Source organism: Podarcis filfolensis (genome assembly GCF_964270895.1).
Source record: "Podarcis filfolensis genome assembly, chromosome: 15".
Taxonomy (NCBI): domain Eukaryota; kingdom Metazoa; phylum Chordata; class Lepidosauria; order Squamata; family Lacertidae; genus Podarcis; species Podarcis filfolensis.
In genome coordinates, this window is record NC_139618.1 from 37,730,835 (window position 1) to 37,752,427 (window position 21,593).

At 42.0% G+C, this 21,593-nt stretch overlaps 1 protein-coding gene across 8 annotated transcripts; it reads right to left on the bottom strand.

Annotated features, from left to right (window-relative positions):
• Window positions 1–1,385: 1,385 nt before the first annotated feature.
• On the bottom strand, window positions 1,386–19,765 carry RAB11FIP1 (RAB11 family interacting protein 1). Of its 8 annotated transcripts, none has more exons than XM_083588331.1 (7): window positions 19,266–19,762; window positions 12,117–12,562; window positions 10,931–11,762; window positions 7,685–9,381; window positions 7,429–7,576; window positions 5,914–6,019; window positions 1,386–5,134 (listed from the first exon to the last, which is right to left on the bottom strand). In XM_083588331.1, exons 1-7 carry the CDS (start codon window positions 19,673–19,675, stop codon window positions 4,916–4,918), a joined length of 3,858 nt encoding a protein of 1,285 aa, XP_083444457.1. In that variant the 5' UTR covers window positions 19,676–19,762; the 3' UTR covers window positions 1,386–4,915. The 8 variants fall into 8 exon arrangements, with proteins under 8 accessions (XP_083444457.1, XP_083444460.1, XP_083444461.1 ...); XM_083588334.1 differs by lacking the exon at window positions 19,266–19,762 and adding exons at window positions 14,071–14,159; window positions 19,061–19,087 and having other exon boundaries at window positions 7,429–9,381; XM_083588335.1 differs by lacking the exon at window positions 19,266–19,762 and adding exons at window positions 14,071–14,159; window positions 18,415–18,428 and having other exon boundaries at window positions 7,429–9,381.
• Between the last annotated feature and the right edge of the window lie 1,828 nt (window positions 19,766–21,593).

The window sequence follows — 21,593 nt, forward strand, 5'->3', positions numbered from 1 at the left end:
AGGCAGAAAGCCCAGCCAGCAGCCAAACGAAGCCTCAAGCGGTGGTTCGCACAGCACAACAACCCGGCAAAGGGATACAGCAGCAAGGAAAACCACACTGTCACCTCTCCGCTGAGAAGCGCTGAAGCAAAGGTGAGTCCCCAGGCAACGTGGCTGATTTGATTGGCACAAGACATGCAAGCTCCACCTGCCAGTCGTTCTCAGACTCCTTACTGGTGAGCAACGCAGTTGAGGAGCCTCCCTGGCCGGCAGGGAGGTAGAGGAGCTGCTTCCTTTGAAACCCGGGAAATTTACAGGATATCAACAATCCGGGACAGCAGCGGGAAACGGCGCTGGAATAAGGGAGTTTCCCGCCAAATAAGGGAAGGTTGACAGCTATGGTTCCCAGTGCTGTTTTTCTAGAAAATGAGGTGCTGGAACTCACCATGAACTCCTCCCTTCTTCTCTTATAATGCAATGGTGCTCACCTGAGAGGTGCCGGAACTGAGTTCCTGTAAGGTCTGGCTAAAAAACTCCTCTGCATCTTCCTATAGTGAGGAGGACAGATCAGGTGAGTTGTGTAGCTGCTGTCCAAGTATTAACTGGTGCTGGGCAAATTCAAGGCCTCTGCTCTCCCTTGTGGTTCATTATCTTTAATCCATGCTTGGAACGTACAACCTTCAAATAGAGGATTGTCCTCTCTAATGCAGCACACAGGGCTACCCTAGCCTGCTTAGTTTTGATGCCACAATTATGGAATGCCCCACACCAGGGCAAAGGTCTCTTCAGTTCAATTCCTACTGACCTCACCAGGCAATGGAAGTATCTGCCAAGCCATTCAGGGAAAGGTAAACATTATGCTGCTGTAAGATAGATGTTGAATGTAGCAGACCATTTTTGAATCATGCTGCACCTTGAGCGCACCTAGCCCCAATGAGGACAAGCAATTGGAAGTTTAGGTCTTTATTGGCGAAACATTTGATCACATCAGGTCCTAAGGTACAAGGGATCTATGCTAGGATTTACATATGTCCTCTTTTGGAGGTCCTACATGGCCATCCAGGGCAGGGTGGGATTTTACATTTTAAACCAAAAGTCCTGGATTTTGGGTTTAAAAAAAGAAGTGCATGGACACCTCTGGCTCTGGTGTGAGGAATGCATGCTTCTTAAAATCCATAAGGCTTTATGTACAAACAGCTCTCACAATAGAAGTTCCAGTTGCATATGAAGCCCTTTTTCTTTCACACTTTGGAATTACCATGATGAAATCCAGTCCTTGTACAGCAGAGAATCGTTTCTATCAGTATGGACCTAGGAACCATTCTGATATAGCGTGCAATAATGTGAATTATACATACAGCATTCTTCACTTAAAGGTTGTGAAGATACGCAAAGAAACACAAGTGTTCTCACAAGTTTAAATAACTTTATTTTTAACATTTCACAAGGATGAAGATCTTCGTAAAAAAACAAAAACCCAATGGGATTAAGTACCAAGAGTAACAAGGTAGAATATATACATTCAGATCCTTCAACATTAAGCACTGAGCAAATGTTTGCACAAGGGGAAACATCCCTCACAATGTACCACACTTTTCACAAAATTCAGCATTTCGATGTCAGGATTGCATAAGTCACAGATACCAATTAGAAGGCACAGATTGCAAGGTATCCTTGCTGTGTATTGCCCAAATCTCATAAAAATGTATACAAATGAGCAGACTTTTATATGAAGAATGGTCAGCTGATTTGGGCCTAGTGACAATACTCTCTCTTGCATGTGGCACACTGTGTTGCCAGCTACAGCCCTGTGGTCCCTGGAAATTTTAGGTCAGGTTATAAACTAGAAGATTTTCACAATCAGCTGGAAGCTGGTCCTGTACCATTTCTATTAAAACACTCAACACTATTTGTTACTAGATCCATTCCTACTGAATATGAATTAAACACAAATGTCCACTGTACTTTGGGACCATATAACCATCAGGAATAAACATTTTCTAGTACATAGTAAAACTATATTTCAATGAAATACTTGTTCCCAAAAGCATGTGCCTGTGTGCTTATGGCTCCAGCAGGAGCAAAGAGGCATTAAGCCTCTTAAAATAAAGTTTTTAAAAAGCAATTTGGTTCATTTAAATGAGATATACTAGCTTTAAAAAGATGCCCAAGTATCTAAATGCTGGTTTTACACGAAAGAAGTTTGCCTTTACAGACTTTATGCTCCAGCTATTATGGAGCCACAGATATGTGAAAACACCACAGGCCCTGGAGATTTTAGATATGGTAGACAACAGTTCCTCCTTTTTCAATCACCTGAATTCATTGACCTAGTTGAGGCAAGGTGACAGCATCAGCCAGAGGATTTCATCAAGAGAATTAGCACTATGCAAGAAGATAGACAAATCTATTCAACAAGCACCACACTCCATGTAGGGCAACAGGAACATGGAGTCCAAGCTCACAGTGCCAAGCTCATCCCTCTTGAAAATGCATAGGCAGAAAATGAAGAATGGCTACAGTCAAAAGCATGAAAATTAATCCGTCCACGTCTTCAGACATCACTTTGATTGCTGTTTGGCTGCCTGCATTTGTAGCTCAGATTTTCAACAATATACTTTTTTAATCACAGTTGATCTGACTGGAAGCCAAAAGTGCATATACAAGCTTCAGCTTGCAAAAAGCCATGCTCTACCTTATAGTTGCTATCTTCAAATAGTTCAATTTCCCATACAATGGTCAATATGGATTTCACCCCAAATGCCTAGTGATGGTGGATGTATTGTTTTATTAGGAAACCTACAAAAGTTAATCCTTTGGAAACTTTAAACTCATATACTGGGCTAGTGCCCCATCCAGAGTAAGGGACCAAAATGTAAAGTTACCCTTTAAAAATTAAGGGGCAGATGGAGATACTGAAATTAAGAATTCAATCTTCAACCCAGGACTAAGATCCATAAAAAATAAAATCAGAAAAAGTCTCCAGTTGTTTTAGTCTGCAGCAGAAATCATATTGCAGTAATTCTGACTATTCACATCTTCCAGCAATTTATGCAGCAGCATAAACAGAATCTTTTGTAACTGAGGAAAGTGTCGTCTGACTTCAGAAACCGTTCATACAGATAGAGAAGCTGGAACCAAAACAGGCACAGCGAGACATTGCACACATACAGCTTTGTGCTAAGCCTCTCTTATAGGGTTGAGAAACATGTGGTCATCCAGATACCTTTGGGCTCCCAATGGCCATCCGTGAGGAGGATGGGAGTTGAGTCCAAGCACATTGGGAGGGCCAGATTCCCTATGCCTGCCCTAGTTATTCCTCCTAGTTGGTTTGAGCTACAAGGCAATACATTCAAAAGCTGCTCAAAGTTAGAGCAGAGACATTTGGAACTGCAAAGGAAAGAAACATATAATAAAGAAACTGGGCATAAACAAGATAAGATCAACATTCTCTAATCAGGAATTTCTGAAATAGAAAAGATGTGGAAAGAAGTATTACAAAAAACCTGGGAAAACTGATGGAAGCTACTTTAGCTGACAGTAGAAATGTGTTTTTATCTGCATTTCAACCCTTTCATAATAATAATAAAAAAAACTTCTGAAAAATTTTATCAGCATGTTGAGGAACTGGTCAAAAATGAAACAATAGAAAGTATTCACAAATGGAAAGACACCTGGGATTATTGAATCAGAGCAATCTGTTCAGTCTCTTTGATTCGATATACTCGGATGCTTTTCCTGTATTCAAAAATAAAGATCTAAGCAGACTTCTGAACAGAGGGGTAACATACCCAAAGACAAAAGGGAAAGATCAGCAATTCAAAAGTAAACTTAAGAACGAAAGAAAAGTAGTCAAATCTGGGAAATAAGAAGCAAGATGCTTTTATGGACTTTCAGCTGGAACAAACATTTTAAAAGTAAGAATTTCAGTGATGAGGGATTAATGTGTACCTCCAAAGTCAGCTACTGAAAACCCACAGGTTTGAGCATTTTAACACCTATGGGGAAATGCAGGGGGAATGCCCCTCTCATTTAACTGTACTTAAAGCAACCAGCTGCAATGAAGCAAGCCAGCCAGGCTGCCGCTTCTGGCAATTAGTTTAAATAGTATTGATTTCAAAAGTTTAATACGTCCTGTACTGACCACCATAAGACACGGAAGTCAGTTTAGTGCTTAGAAGCTAACCTCCTCTTACTCAAATGACATTTCATTTTGATAGTGGTATCACGGCACTCCAGCAGGGTTTGCTCGCACAACCACCATCACTTTTTATTTCTTAACTATGGATCTTCCTTACTTCCCAAAGGCAAATGCAGGCAATTTTGCACAATTGGCAGGAAACCTGCACAGCTTAAGCCCCACCCAAACGAATGAGCTGTTTAATCTTAATAATTACTGATTCAGTGGAGCTAGAACAACAGAAATTCCTAATGGCAGAGAGGCAACCAGCTTTCAGGTGGAAGTGCTTATTTCCCAGGAACTCAAATCCAAACAAGGTACTTCAAAAATATTTATTCATCCAGTATATCTAATGTAAATATGATTGCTTATATTGCACTAAAACTTAATATCCTAAAAGTCAAGAAATCAGGAGTCGAAAAACTACAGAGAAGTGTTCGTTTTTTGACTAAACCCTTAAAAATGTGCCCCTTGGAGCTTATTCACAGGTAAAATCTGGCTCACAACTCCTTCCACAGTCCCATAATTTCAGGCCTTTCACCTGCGGAGCAGCAAAACATGTACAGTGTGCTAAAAGGTAAAAGGTGTTTTTTTAACACTATTGACTTTGTAGATTATATAAGGCAGTCTCCAAGGTAAGTCAACTCTATCCTAAGACAAGTAAATAATAATCTGTTTCGGTACAAGCAGCTTTTCCACATTCACTGCTTCCAAAGTTTGAGTAAGAAGGCCACTGATTAGGTTAAACTGGTTCCTTCACATCTTTCCAGCTTTCTTATTCACATGAGCTTGAGCTCGAAGAATGTTAGGGGTTTCCTCCATAACTCTGACAAGCAAGTTATCAATGTAGTCTTCCAACTCCCGCACCTGCTGATCTCGCTTTGCAATCACATCTTTCTGCTTCAAGACCAGCTGGATCAGCTCGCTGTGTGTCAGCTGGCCATAAGCGTAGGCGGGATCTGAAGGATCATATTTCTTTAGGAAGGAAGAATGAACAGGGTAAAGTCATTTTGATATCAAGCACTGTTGCAAGGATGGCGTCAAAGGATCAGAAGGAAGGTATAGAAACCTTTGGTTTCAGGGATTACTGGGGAATCCCAGGAATGATGTCAGAGCAAAGAGGTCATCTGTCAAAGCATCTTAAAAGCTACTGAAGATTCACAAAAAACTAGAATTTCAGGATTTGCCAGTAAGTACTTTTATGGCATGCAGACAAATGTGCATACAAGGTTTCTGTACACCTGCCTTCAACTATTTCTTCCCAGTAATAAACATGGAAAAGTGAAGATAAGACCCTCCTCATAACATGCAAAAAGTACTAAATAAATACAAAGCAGCAGCAGTAGTGGTTGTTTCAGTTAAGTGATAATAATTCAGGTTTTGTGCTCAAACACCAAACAGATCATTTGCAATATTAGTTGGAGGCACTAAATCACTAAACCTTGCTTATCTGAAAACAAAAATCCCTTTCAGGCCAAAGTCCTTTGGTGAAGATAGCAAATTTTGAGCCTGGGGAATTCATACCCACTCACAGATCTAAACTTGTGTCAGTAAAAGGCTCAGAAAATTGCCCAGATGGGTAGGATAGCAGGGGCAGGGGGAATCGTACACCTAGAAAACTTGAACACATTTCTGTCTCCAAACGACTATACCCCTTTGCAGTTTGTCTAATCCCGCCAAAAAATTTACAAGCTTCCTAACTCAGGGCACAGACCACCCAATTAGGCTTTAAAATATAGTATGTATTAAATTACCTTTATATCGGCTTCATTTTGGTTATCCAAGATCTTTGATGTTATGCTCTGGTTTTTTGCAGATGATTTGCTTGTTGTAGTATGCATTGGTTTCACAGGATGAAGTCTGAAAGAAGCACACACAATTAGTTCAGGCAATCCTATAGTACTTTGTACCTGAACAATTTTGTGCAGTTCTCCTTTTGGTCTGAAGGGTTAAACCACAGAGCCTAGGAGTTGCCGATCAGAAGGTCAGTGGTTCAAATCCCCGCTACAGGGTGAGCTCCCGGTGCTCACTCCCTGCTCCTGCCAACCTAGCAGTTCGAAAGCACACAGTGTAAGTAGATAAATAGGTACCCTTCTGGTGGGAAGGTAAATGGCATTTCCGTGCGCTGCTCTGGTTTCGCCAGAAGCGGCTTAGTCATGCTGGCCACATGACCTGGAAGCTGTACTGGCTCCCTTGGCCAGTAAAGTGAGATGAGCGCCGCAACCCCAGAGTTGGCCACAACTGGACCTAATGGTCAGGGGTCCCTTTACCTTTACCTTTGGTCTTGCATGAAGCACTGCATGCACACATGTTCCTGCTTTGGCTTCTAAAAAGAATAAAGTACATTTTCCTCTTCTACGTACCTCTATTAGTGCAAGTTTAGATTTTATATTTACTGTTAAAACAGAAGATTTATTCTGCCCTCCTCTCTACACTTCAAGACTGATTTAGAAGCTCTCAAATAAAAAGTTTTACTTACCTATTTATTTATATCCCTTCAAGGACCTTGAATACATGCCCACCCACCCCCAATTTTCCTCACTATCACCCTGTGACGGAGGTTAGACATAGAGACTGGCCTATCACTGAGTGGAATCCTAGTCTGACACTCTTGCTGGTTCTAAACATCTGTTCCTCCTCCCCCCCCCCCAAATAAAATATGGTTGGTTCCTTGGATATTTGTGTAGTTACCCAGATGTTTAGCAAGTGTGAAAAGTAGAGTTTTCAACAAAGTTCATTGCAAAAGTTTGCCTTGATTTCTTTTTTAGTTAAATTACACCCATGGAACACTTCAGAAATCTAGGTAACACAAAACCTGTGCCGCAGTAAATTGCACTGCACTTATGATCACAACTAACACCGCTTTTAAAAAAAGTTAAGCATTTATCCAACTGCTGCTTTCACTTATTTTGGCAGAACATGAAAACTATATTTAGTATTTTAACAGGACAGTGGATTTAAAAAATAAAGTAAAATTAGAGGTAAAATATGAAGTGCTGGTTCCTGTTTATGATACCTTTATTGTCATGTCACAACAATGTGAAAATAGAGTCTGATTACTGCCTAAGCAAAACAAACCTTTGCTCAATTTTATTCCTTCATTGACATTGCTACAAGAAATAGATACAGATCAACAGGGAAATATTTTCACCTGTCCATAGGACACAAAATCCCTTACTGCATTAAAAAGGGGAGGGAAGAATCAAAGCCATGCACAGTATAGCACTTGAGCCTTTATCTTTGCTCCCCCCCCCCCCAATTCCTCTCACCTGAGCTTAGCAGGATAAGTTCCATCACTCTGCAGATTCTGATTGGGATGTGTTTCAGAGGGTGAAACCCATGCCTGGAGCAGCTTCTTCTTGCCAGAGGGATCCACTTTGGTACCCAAGCCCTCTGCTGTAGCTTTTTTCGTAGGTTCTGCTCTATTACAGCCAGAAGCATCAGATTGGAAAGAACTAATAGAGTCAGAAGAACTGGGCAGAGGGGAAAGATGAACAGGCTTAACAGAGAACTCAGGACTATCACCCTGTCTATTTTCTTTTGCGCTGTCAGCATTCTTCTGCTCCAATCCCTTTACATCATGGCTTGCATTTTCAAGGGCTAGTGCTGAAGGTGCAACCAATGGTTTGTTTAGTTCAAATCCATCATCAGGAGCACTTGTCTTCATGAGAAGCGATACAGTCTGCCTCTCACCAGTCACCTTTTTATTTGATGTCAGCTCTCCCTCCTCAATGGAGGACCGTAACTCTGAGGAACCATCTCCACTCCTGGACAAATCTCCAGAAACTGCAATCTTTTCAGTACCTTGGGAATAATCACTCAGCTGCTCATCATCCGATCCCACTTCTGGAATAACAAAAAGGGTGGTGGGTTTTACATTCAGATCTCCAGGGATCAAATTGCCAGGCTGTGTGCTTGTTGCGTAGTGAGGGAGATCGGTACTAATACTTTGAGAGGAATCCATGGTTCCACCATCTCTTCCAGAACTAAGTATATTGGATACTGAAGTTGCTAATGAGCTATCGCTTGTTAGTTTTTCACTAGAGATGAAAGAATTTTCTGCAGAAAATTCTTTATATGTAGAGGCAGAGCTTGACCCATTTTCTGTTTCTGATTCATCCATCAAAGAAACAGATACACTCTTTTTTTGTTTCAGGGCACTTCTTGGTGCTGGCTTTGGGGGCTCAGAGATAGAACTGCTACCCGACACAGTCCTCGGCATGTTAGGCAAAGGCGCAAGAATTCTCGGAGTTGGAACCGGTGGCTCTACTTTAACTGAGAAGCCGGCTTCAGCCTGTCTTTCCAAAGGACCCTCACTGTTATGAAGAGATTGTACATTTCCATTACGGGGCTCAGGTGCGGCACAATGTTCTACATATAGTTCAGGTCTTCGCCTCTCATTCCTTTCAGTGGGATTTATTGAAATCTTGTTTTCATCATGCCAGCTCTCAACTGAATCTTCACCATCTGAAGCATCGTCGCCACTACTCCCCACATTTTCATCCTCAAGGGCAAAGGTTACTGACTTCTTTATGCTCCCTCGGTTTTCCTTAAATGGTGGCACTATGTGCACTTTGTCATTGCCCTGAGACTTTAGGATGAGTCCAACCCTATCATAAAACCGGGAAGGGTGACTGCCAGCTAGAGATCCAGGAAAAGTGGATACAGGATCTATCTGATTAGTTAAACCTTCCTTTTGGGGCTTCTCTGAAGGCACAACATGAACATGCTTGGAATCATCAAGGTTTCCTGCTAAGGAGGAAGTAGAGAAAGATGCTGGAGGACTGTTAAAACTTTCAGAGTCCTCTCCCACTTTAGACATGGGAGGATTATCAATATCAGAAAGCTGAAAAGCAGAAGGATCCAACTCAAGAACAGAAGTTGCAGGAACAGGCAGGGGAGCCTTAGCAGAGTTTGAAGAATCCTCTATCTGGGATTCTTGTTCCCTTTTAGGAGCAAATGGTGTATTTTCATTTCCAGAAGCAGAAGAAGTAGCTATAAAGCATTCAGTATCTTGCTTGGATTTCTGTCCCCATTTTATTGTGAACGGATTGTTGTCACTAGCAAACCTATCAGTGTCCCGAGGTTGCTCTTCTGGATCAAATTTAGAGATAAAAGGGTTGTTTTTATTAGAGTGATAGGAAGGAGAGAAAAGAGAAGCAGAAGGAGGTGCAGAAATAGCAGAAGTGGCTTTGGTTTCATCCTCTGAAGACACGCCCAGTCTGTAAAAAGGGACAAAATAAAACCTGCATGTCAGTTGCAGATGCAACGTAAGACAGGCAGAAACATTTTGAAGACAAGTTTAACAAGGCTGCTGCATGTTAAGTGAATAGGAAAGGTGTAGGGCTTTAGCAAACCACCCCCTTCATATTATAATTTACCTTTTAACAGTAGCAAATGCTTATAAAAGAAAACAACACGTTGCCTGAATGAAAGTGTTTTGTACATTTTAAAAAGTCTATCAGTAACATCTCTTTTCAATGGAACACCTTTTTAATCCCAATTACATTATAGCATTATCATAGTACAGTATTAGTAGTATAGTGAAATATACAAAGCACCAAGCATACGGGAGTAAGGCAGGAAACAACGTCTTATCTAAAAGTTGCATTCCACCAAGCCATAAAAATTGCATTTTAGATTGCTGAAAGGTGCAAATTTTAATCATTTTGCAGGAGCTGAACAGAAACAAGGTCACCCAACAATGTTAAAAGAATGTTATTTCACTAGTTACAACTGTAAAGAAAGAGATATAAGTTTAAAGTTAGAGCAATAGGGAGCAATTCTCCCACATGCACCAGTGTCAATAACATAAAAACAAAGCCAAGTCACTAATGGTGTTCACAGCACTTATATACATGTCTGAATATTTAAATATCAACTTTTCTGAGTCTTTCCTGCTCCATCTCAGTATTCCTCCCACCTCTACTTTCAGACGACAGAAGACAGATAATATCATACCCCTCCCCAACTCAAGCAAGAAGGAACCATGAAGGACAACTGCCAGAAGCACTGGCTGTTTCTTCACGAAACACAGCTGTTCTCTTTCTCCTTCCTGATTTAGAACTAATGCTTTAAGTCTGGGAGGGCTAAAGAACTTCAGGCCTTGGCCCACCTACATGACATTGATACAAAGACTTTAACCCATAATTGTGTTTTAAAATTCCTCCTTGCCACAAAGAGCAGCGGCTAGCTAGTTACACCAGTTTTCTGGGTCAGACAAGCCCAATACGTTGGCTGGACTAACCACCGTCTTTTCCTCTCCTCAGCAAAAAAAGATAAGACATAAAAAGATGAGTGAAAACTAGCTCAGCTGCATTTGACCAGCTGGGCAAACACAACAAAGCTAGTGCCTGCCTTTGTTTGGATTCCTCTCCCTGTAAGTTGGGCAGTGGGGAGAAGAGATAGAAAGGATCAAGTTCAGCCAGCTGGGATACATTCTCTGCTAGACAGCATTCCATCCTGGAGGCAGAAGAGGGACTGACTCGCTCTCTTTGCCCTCCCCTTGCAAGAAAGTGGATCATCTTTGTTCTGAAGGCAGCATGCATTGCCATTTCTCTCCTTTCAAGAAGGCTAGAGACAGAAACCCTACAGATTACCTGCAGAGTTACTAGTCAACTGAAACCTACACAGGGCATGCCTGCCCTATCAGGAGGAAAATTCTTACTCAGCCTGTAAAGTAAATATTTTCTATGACATACAATGAAAACCACTGGGTAGCAATAGCTTTAAAGCATCTCAAGATCTCAAAATTCATTTCTCAAGACTAACCTGGGCTTGACGGGTTTGGTCTGAGATGGTTTCACAGAAGCTGAGTTTTTTTCTGGCTTCTCTTCTGCTGAGATGTTTTCATCAAAAGGGTTCAAGGATGCCTTTGTGATTCGGAGGTCCGCAGTGCTGCTCTTATCTGAGCTATGACCTCTTCTGTTATCCACAGGGACTTCAAAAGGATTTGCTTCTTTCTTGGCCAACTCTTTTTCGTTACGTTTTACTTCCTTCACCTTTGGAGTGGTGTCTGCATTGCTCTCTACTTCCTCACTAACTTTAGCTTCTTTTTTCCCTGTCATAAGAGACAGCAAGCCAGATTTCTTGTTCTCCTGCTTTTTGTTCTCTTTGGTTTCTTTTGGAGTGTCTGAAATAACTGGAGTGTTGCTTTCTGGCATATCCCCAGCACTCAGCAACTTGTATGATGGTAGAGTCATGGCTTTAAAGGACTCCAGGGAAGAAGACCCTGGTGGTCCTTTGTCAGATGGTAGTCTTCCTGTCATTTCAGGTTCCTTACTGGGTTCAGAAGACAAGTTCTCCTGGGACAAAAAGAGCCGTTTTCGCTGGGATATCTGAGGGGAAGATAGAGTGCTGTCTTTTGGAAGAGTATCACTTTTGGGGTCACGCTCCTCCATGTAAACATGACTGCCATTGATACACACATTGGACCGGGAAGTGGGGTCACTTTTGGACTTCAGTCCACCAAATAAAGAATGTACATCCTTCTTGGTGTTACTGGAGGAGATTTGGTTTAGTTGCTTGTTATCTGCACTACCTGTTCTCTTATGAGACTTGGTGGAAGGTGGATAAAGCAGGTTATCTTCATTTGTGGAGGGTTCTGAAAAGAAAGAAATCAGCATCAGAATAGTGAAAGCACAAGTCCCAATACTACTGAAAATACTAATACCTAATCCAGCCCTAGATCAACTGATGGCTCTTAACAACAGCAGTACACTGAGGTTGGGGACCACTGACATCCACCTGCATCCTACTCATTTACAACTATTAGGCACAATCATGAAGACACTTCTGTTTCTTCACAGCTTCCAAGCACTGTCTTTAAATAATACAAGAAGTCCAGCTTTAACTATTATGAAGAAATGGCACATTTTACTACTTAGCACACTTTGTAAATTACACAACTGTTAAAACATATGAGAAATTTATTCTCTTTTCAATAGACAATACTTACTCTCTGAAACAGGAGTTAAAGTGTCATCATCACTATCACTCCACCGCGATGAAAAGTCACTGGGATTAAGTCGAACTCTCTCTGTAACCGGTTGGAGAGAAGGTAACACAGACATGGACTGAGAGAGGTTGCTTTTCTGTAAACCAGGTTTGGAGAATAAGGTCTTGAACTTTGATTTTTTCTTTTCTTTCTCATTTGACTCTTCCTCACTGTCAGCCGGGGAGTGACTAATGCTAGGAACAATAGCTGAAGCTGTGTCTGGCAATCCATTGCCTCGTTTCCCCTTTAGCTTGTCTTTCAGCTTGCCAAATGGTGTCCGTGACTTATCTTTCATGGACAGATCAAACATGCTGGCTGTCATGTTGCTCCTCATGAATTGGATATCCACCTCAATCTCACCTCTCTCTTTTTCCTTCTTTCCTGGTTTGGAGTGAAGCTTGTACCATCTGTATAAATAAAGAACAGCAAAGGTTCAGCATCAGGGGCTTAAATATTTCCTACCCACCCTTTTCCCACAAGGTCTCAGGGTGTGTTACATATAAAATAGTTAATTTTCAGTTCAAGCTAAACAGAGTCAGGTTCTCCATGTAAGCAAAATGCCAGATAGGTCTATAGACTGATATTAGTGGCATTTAGTCCATTTTCGAAAAAGAAAAGAAAAGAAAAAGTAAAGGGGAAGAGGAAGAGAAGAGAAGAAATAGCCTATTTTAAAAGGAGAACATGCTGTTATGAAATAATTTATCCATATTACCACATGAGTCTCAGAAATAGTTACTCTGGAAGCATCATGCAAAGATTTCAAAAATGCTAAGGACGTCACTCCTGGAACAGAGGGTCTCTACAGATCCGTGATCAGAAACTGGTAGCCGGCATGCAACCAGTATGTTGGGCATTTTCCCAAGATGTCTAGAAAAAGTTTGTTTTCTCATCCAAGTGAATATTCACAGACATACTAACACAGGCATAGGCAAACTCAGCCCTCCAGATGTTTTGGGACTACAACTCCCATCATCCCTGACTACTGGTCCTGTTAGCTAGGAATGATGGGAGCTGTCATCCGAAAACATCTGGAGAGCCATTTGCCTATGCCTGTACTAACAGAAGATATAATTACAGCTAACTTGCATCTTATGTAGTGGTTACATTCCTGGCCATTGAACATAAAAGCAAAATTGTGTAAAGCCAGGAACCCTCAGAACCAGGTATCTCGCTTACCTGGTTCTCGGCAGGCAGCATGAGGGCTCTAGGATGCTACTCTGTAATGTTTCCTCCACTCTCCATTTATTTGTTTGTTCTGCTCCACCCCCTGGCCCAAATCAGCAATCACGTAGGTAAAATAAGCATTGTGAGTTACCTATATTTCAATTTCACCTTTTCTGACACAGGACTTCAAAGCTAGATTAAATGTGTCATGTGGCACATATTTACAGACTTTGTCTGGAGCTTCATGGTTCTCAGTTAAGTCCTTGGAAGTGTGGTTCAATAAAGGGGATTACAATCATGTAATAATTATAAGCACCCTCACAAAACAAGTGTTTCTCCAGAATTGCTTTCTGGGGCCTCCCCCAGAGGATCAATGAGAACCATGCCAGGAAAGGGTTGATTTTTTACTGTAAATTTATCCATTGTTTAGGGCAATGGGTTCCCCCAAATATTCATATAATCTTGCAGCAAGACACAGGAAAGGCTCTGCTACTAAGCCGAGTCCCATGATCGCTTAACAGCTCCACCTAACCTGTGCTGTTATGCTCTGGTATCATGCAACATCAGCAAGCCTTACTAGTTCATGAGTTATGGTATAACAGCTCCACAGCATGACCTTGTCCATTGCCAAACAGCTACCTCTCCATTTAAGGTTACGCCATGAAGACATCTGCATAAAAGGTATCAATAGTCAGAGGAACTCTGTTTCTGCACTAAAACCCAAGATGCACGCCATCTTAGATTGTCTAACCTTTTTACTCCCTGAAAGGCACAACATGAACCAAGACAAATTCTGCAGAACAGTCTTGAACGAAGCTGGATACAGGAGAGGATACAGAGCTAGAAAGAGAGAAAATGAGAAAGTCATTACCAGGAAAGTTTTAGAACAGAAACAGCAGCTTATGTACAAAAGCATGCAATTTCTCCCAAAATATGGAATTTTCCGACAATATTTTCAGAAAATTGCATGCCTTAAAAGCATACATATCAAAACAGGAAAGGAAACAAAAGAGAAGAACTAGAGGAGGGAAAGCACTAGAACACAAGTGAGTGATTTTCTATATTCACATTTTAAAAGCTCATCATTTGGCCCAATTTCCTAAAACAGCGGATAGCATGGTGAAACTATTTCTAGGCAAACTACAGGAAGTTATTGCATGGCTAAAAGATTACCCTTAAAAAAACAAAACAAAAAGCACATACAGTACTACCACATCAGGGAAAAGGCTTGTCAGAAATAATCTCATTGACATCTAATTCTTTCAGCACAGTGACGTGTTTCTGTTTTACGAATAAGCATCCAGTCTTGAGATCTAGCAACAGTTTCATCCAAATTTCAGATCTCCCTGCCTTCAGATGAAAAAATATTAACTGGTCTGAATTGCATCTTTGCATTGTCTGTCCACATGTTAAGGGTGTGGTGTTGATTAGTGAGCTACCTCTTAATTGATAGATTCTGACATAAACCTTGAAGCCCCAATTTTCATCTGTAAAACTAATAAAGTGCTTCAACTCTGACTTGTGCTGTTTATTCTAACAATAAAGTGTCATGAACAAGACATTTGTTTCTAACATACTTTGAATACTTATCATGGCTGTATAAAGCAGTCAAGACTGCCAAAGTAAACTTGGTAAGCCTGCTGGACTTGTTACGTTAAATATTTGAGTATGAGAGCTGCCATTATTCACAGTAAGACACTTTTAAAAGAGTTCTTTACAAACACTGTTTTTGTAATACACTGTGACTTACAGTTTTAAAAACTAGGATGTTTAGCTCATTCTAAAAATATGTTTGCCAAACAGAAGGGTATTATGCATTCTTACGAAATGTTGCTTTTTATACTCTTAACACAGATAGCCAAGAATCATGGTGCACACACACATTTTAATGGCAGGGTTTGTTCTACAATAGCTATGGAAGCAGGCATCAGTGGAAAATTACTATACCACATTATTTATTTTATCAGTATTTATATTTGAATCTATTGCTCTTCAGATGTGAAACTCAAATATCATTGCTGGCCAATAGAGCTATGTCCACAACAGCTCACCTGATAGTACTAGATAAATTGCTTGAATAGCACAATGTGGGTAAAAAGCTACCTAGGAACCTGGATTGAATATTGCTTTTGTAATGAACTCACAAAGTGGTTATATTACACAAGTCAGGATGGGAATAATACTAATCTGCATTACAGGCTTGTTTGTAAAGAACAAGAAAGTGTACATGAGGCTATTTAAACTATATAAAATGCTAAGCAGATTTTTTAAAATTCTTACTCACTGGTTTAAACCTTATAAGATTTAGTCACTGAGAATACAGCTCTTTAAGTAAAAGCAAGCAACATAAAATGGCACAATATGAAGCATAACTGGGTAGGTGTGAAATCCCAAGGGCTATCAACCTATTAAAGAAAACTTAACTGATCATGAGTTTTAGTCAATTTAGTCTAACACCTTAAGGAAGTTAGATTAGCCTCAACCAGAGCCAGGGCCTTCTCAACACTGGCTCCGGCCTGGTGGAATGCTCAGTATAATGAGACCAGGGCCCTGCGGGATCTGATTTCTTTCCGCAGGCCCTTTAAGACAGAGTTGTTCCACCTGGCCTTTGGCTTAGAATCCGTTTGATTCCCTCCCCCTCTTTCTTTTTCCTTTCTCCTCCTGTGAAGAGGCTGCATTTTAATGTTTTAATGTTATATCTTAATCTTTAAAATTGTATTTTAATCAACTTGTTTTTATTATTGGTTGTTAGCCGCCCTGAGCCCAGCCTTTGCTGGGGAGGGCAGGGTATAAATAAAAAAATATTATGATTATTATTAGTCATGCTGGCCACATGACCCGGAAAAACTGTCAGCGGACAAACGCCGCTTTCCTGGGCCTGTAAAGCGAGATGAGTGCCGCAACCCCAGAGTCATCCGTGACTGGACTTAACTGTCAGGGGTCCTTTACCTTTTTTATTTTTTAAACTAGTGTTAGAAACTCAGATATATAAGCCAGTCACCAAATCGCACAATAAACCGTGGTTACAGTTGCCACAAAGGAATGTCTAGGCACCTTTTTTGTAGTGGGATGATTGATTGATATATTATTATTATTATTATTATTATTATTATTATTATTATTATAGTAAAAGTACAATACAACATCTCAATACAAAAGTATGGGGAGGGGATGTTTTCTACAAACAATGGCCAGCTATATATGGGGAAATATGTTATAAAAGTTGTATAGCAGTGCTAGGGAAGTGCCCTGAATATCCTGGCCAATACTCCTTTGAGTGGGTGGCGTGGGTTTCTTTCCTCTTGGATCTAGCCTCGGTTCTTTAGAGTATTTATTTGCAATAGGGAAGTGTCAAGTCCTAGTAACCTCACCACTCCTACCTTGTCCCATGATGTTTGTTTAGTGTTTATTTCCCTTTTCTCTCACTTCCTCCTCATCCAGTTAGTATTTTGACTGGAGGAGTAATCAGAAAGAGTCCAATTTATCAAATTCTGCTGTGGTGCTAACAGTTAGTTTCTAGCCTTGATTCAGCCAATCCCTTTTTCCATATCAAACTGAGTTAATATTTTATAGAACAAGACCCAATAACCTCCAAAATATAAAAGTGTTAAATTCTAACCAGCTTTTTATTTTATTTCACTGCATCCTGGTAACCAACATCTCTAAAGAGCACACGCTGCTCAGTCCGTTGCAAACCAAGATTTAAGGAGAAGACAAAGATGCCAACATTTAGGGGATTCACGATTATAGAGCCTCCTAAACTAGGGTCCATCTTCCAAAGGAATTAACTAAATTTGTATCAGCTACTCGCTTTGACAACTTAATGGAACTTCCATGTTCACAAGCATTAATACCACTGAATATCAGTTGCCAAGGCAGAAAACTGAGGAAGAACTGGTGGTTCCACACCCTGCTTGCATGTTTCCTGGATGCATTGAGATAACTGCTATCCAAAGCAGGATACAAATTATTTTATTTAATAGATGTTTATTCTTCCCTTTAGCTAAAAGTAGGTTGTTAGGGAAGTTTACAACAATGGAATAAAATTAAGTATGCCAACTACCGTGATCCAGCAGGACTCTGCCCAGGAAAGGTATCAACAGGATACTTTACACAAAGCTTGCTTGATTGTTTAATAGCCCACCTTCTTCTCTAAGGAGCTCAAGATGGCATACGTGATTCTACCCCTCCTCATTTAATCCCCATAACAACCCTATGTTAGACTGAGAGCCAAGGTCAGTCAGTGAGCTTCATGGCTGAGCGGTCACTTGAACCCTGGTCTCCTAGGTTCTAGTCTGACACTAACCTTTACACCACACCAACTCTTTATATTATGGTGTAGCACATTATACTGCTGTTTATTTCAAGTTTTAATAAAGTGTTTTTAAAAGTTTGATCCCGCCTCTGCTTGCAATGTTTGCTTATTGCATTTTTGCCCCACCCTTACTTCAGATAACTATGTATGAGTGACATACATAGTTCTCATTTCCCCATCCCATTTCATTCTCACAACAACCTTGTGACTGATTAGACTGAGTGTGACTCGCCCGTGGTCTCCCTGTAAACTCTATGGACAACGGTGGAATCTTTACTAAAAGTGGCATTTTTAATCCATGATCCATCCTGTTAAGAGCTTAGCTTTTGCTGCTGTCAGATAAACAGCTGAGATGAATAATTCTCGTGCAGCATCCTGTTTGACACCTGTTTGGACATGTGGACCTTGAGCCTCTGACATACATAGGTAAATTGCCTCTGAACCTGGAAATGCCATTTAGTCAGCAGGAAGTCAACATCTTCAAACAGAACTATAGAGTTGTAAGGGACCTTGGATGTCATCTAGTCCAATGCCCAACGGATTCAGTGCAGGAATCTTGCAAATACACAGCTTCCTAAGCAAACGGGCATCTAGCCATTGCTTACAAACCTTCATAGGAGGAGATTCCACCACTTCCCGAGGCTGTCTGATCCGCCTTTGAACTACTCATACACTTAAGAAGTTTCTTCTAACGTAAAGTCAAAACCATCTTACTTAAAAGTTTTCAGTCATTGCATTTACATCTGTCATCTGGAGTAACATAGAACAAATCTGCTCCACCTTTTGCATCACAGTCTTTCTCCTCCTTAAAATGCAGCAACTGGAACTCGACAAAGTACTACATATATGATCATACTAATTGATGCTATTCTTTAGTCACATATCTGGCACACACAACAAGTGCACCAGAAAAGGAAGCCACCAGATGCACAACAGGTAAAAAAAACATATATTATTGCGCCCAACAAGTTTCAACCCAGAACTGAAGCACAGAACTGAAATTAATTTTTTCAAGAGTGCCACTGAGGAGTGAATATAGTGATACTACTTATGTTGCCAAAATTACAATCCATTAATATACAAAACAACACTGAACAACAGAAGAGTAACTGAAATCGTCATAGTTAAGTCGGATTTCACCTGTCAAAGCAACTTTACCTCCCTATTAGTGTTCCTATTGATCACATTACCTTTTACAAAACCGATCGACCGCAGTCAAAAGGCGGCAAAGCTAGATTTTTGCCCACCTTAGCTGGGAAGGTGTGCGGCCAAGAACAGAAGCAAACTTCGAGGGGTTGGGTGCGCGGCGGGATGTGACACCTTCAGAAATACTTAATTTGGCCGCATATCAAGAGGAAGCCCAATGAACCCGGCTAATCCTACACTGCCACAACACTCTGGCGCATGCTTTGAAGTTCAAGCATACCCTTATCCGCATTCCTTCAGAAGTCCTGCTATGCCTCCCTAAACAAAGAAGGAGCGAAAATCAGATGCAATTTAGGAGGTCTATCTGGGCAGCGCCTGGCACCAGCCCCCTCCCTCCGCGCATGCGCCCCGCGCCCCAGCAGGTAGACTGCTCCTGGCAGCGGGAGCCCCACGGGAGGCCCCTCGCCCGCTCGCTCTCCCCTCACCGTGTGCTCCGGCGGCCGCCCTCGGAGTGCAGCTCGGCCAGGCTGATCTCGGCGCGGCCCAGGAACTTGTCGAGGCCGAGCAGGGCGCGGTGGAGGACGGTGAGCTGCAGCACGGCCGTGGGCCCGGCCGAGAGCGGAGGCCCCCCCGCCGACAGGCTCCTCCGGGGCGGCGGCGGCAGCTCGAAGGTGGCCTCCTCCCGCCACACGGGAGAGCCCAGGCAGCGCTCGGCCACCGACGTGGCGAACTTCTCCTTGCCCAGCGCCATCACCGCGTAAGCGTCGCTCCCGCCGCCGCCGCCGCCGCCGCCCTTGGCCTTGGAGCGAAGCCCCCGCGCCTGGAGCACCGTCACCTGGACGTGGGTCGGGGCCCAGCGGGGCCCCAGAGACGACGGCGAGCCTGGGGCCGACATGGCTTCGTCGTCCGCTCTCTGCCGCTGCCCGGGAGGGACTGAGCGGCTTCCCTCAGGTGAGGCGGTGAGGAACCCCACCCCAAGTCTCGCGAGAGCTTCGGCGCCCGGCTCCGCCTCTTTTCCCCCGTTCGGGGCCCTTTGGACTACAGCTCCCATAATCCTTTGGGTCCGGGCGCACTAGGGGCTGGAATCTTGCAGGTAAATTGAAGGTCCAGTTTTTCCTTAAACTCAGTGATCTCTATATTTTCATGTTAAGGTGACTCGTGAGTCTTCCTTCTCATTTCAGGGTTGTTTTCCCCCCAATAAAAATATATATATTTTCCGAAACAATTATAAACCGTGGGCAACAATACCTGGGCGCGAGTCTAGTTATATGCAGTCTGCAGGCAATGTCTTTGCAAGCATATTCCTAAAAAGGCATGAATGGTGAATATAGCCTCTCCACAGACAAACGGAAGCAGCTGATGGGAGATCATTGTTGTATTCCTCCTTTGCATATGAAAAGAAAGGAGGCTAGTTTTCAACAAAGGCATCTTTTTAAAAAGCAACAGGTTCAAAGGGGATAAGGACCCTCTTGAAAACCGATACACTTCAGACGTTGGATCCGATATATCGAATGCCTAACCTCTTGTCGTATAAAAGAGGTAGTTCCTACCAGTGCTTCCCAGGGGGTACTCAAGTGTACACAGTACCGGCCCGTCTTTTCGTTGTTGCTAAAAAGTGTCGCACTTACTGTAACAATTTCATGGTGAGTACTGGGCACCTATTTTTCTAGGGGGGAAAAGCACTGGTTCTTACTATTAAATCTGCAAAAGCCCTAATCTCTTTCTCTGCTTTTTAAACTTCACTGCCCCACCAATGTAAAAAAAAAAAAAAAGACTGTTAGGGAATTTATTTATTTATTTTATTTCCCACCATTTATATCTCACTTGATAGTAATAAAACCTCGGGGCTGTTTACAAAAGAATAATGATTCTTCTTAGGACTTGAGTTCTAAATAGATCTCAAATTCAAAGCTGGGGAACAACTGCTACAACAAAACTCATGCCCCCAAGATACAGAACCTCTAAAGCAGGAGTCGGGCAACTCAGAGCAAGGGGGGGTGGAGGAGAATGTGGCCCTCCAAGCCTTTCTGTCTGGCCCTAAGGGCTCTCTCCAGGTCACACTCCTCACTTGAACTTGCCTTGAGTGCTTTTGCCTGGCTGGAATGTGTCCTTGAACATTGATAAGTCCTTGGTTGCCTGACTGGAAGATGGAGAGGCGTGTGTAGAAATTAGCCTACAGGGCTAAGGCAAAATTTACATTTGCTGCTCCTTCCATAGGACCCTTGGAAGGTTGCCAGAAAGGACAGAATGAGGCCCTCAGGCTAGAAAAGCTCCCCACCCCTGCCCTAAGGACTGGGATAACCCCATTGCAAGGAATCCCTGCTGAACACCCTTATATTATTAATACACAGACAAACTTGAGAGAGAGAGAGAATTACTGTTGTCAGTTAACCCTTGAAGAATTATGATATCATCCAAGCCTGAAAATCCATACTGCTTAATTTCTAAGAAGTTCCTTTTAACAGCAGCCCACAGAAATCGTGTGAAGCTTTTTCCTGGAGATGTCATAAAGTAATGGGGAACATTTTGCCTGCTTAACTGTGGTGTGTCAGGCTGCTATCGTTAGGTGCAGGAGCAGGGCTATTTATTTATTTTAACTAGCCTAAGTGTCAAGCTGAAATACAGATGGTGAAGCTGTTCTGATTGCTCCTTGATGCTGGGAAATGGTGTCTGCTGAATTTCTGCCTGTGCTTTTCCAGGTAAGTCAGGGGGGAAAGGGTGACATCATTTCCTAGATTAGAACATGCAGACTAAGATTAAGAGCTAGCTCTGAGTGAATTAACTTGCCCAGACCCACATTAGTTGTTAGATAA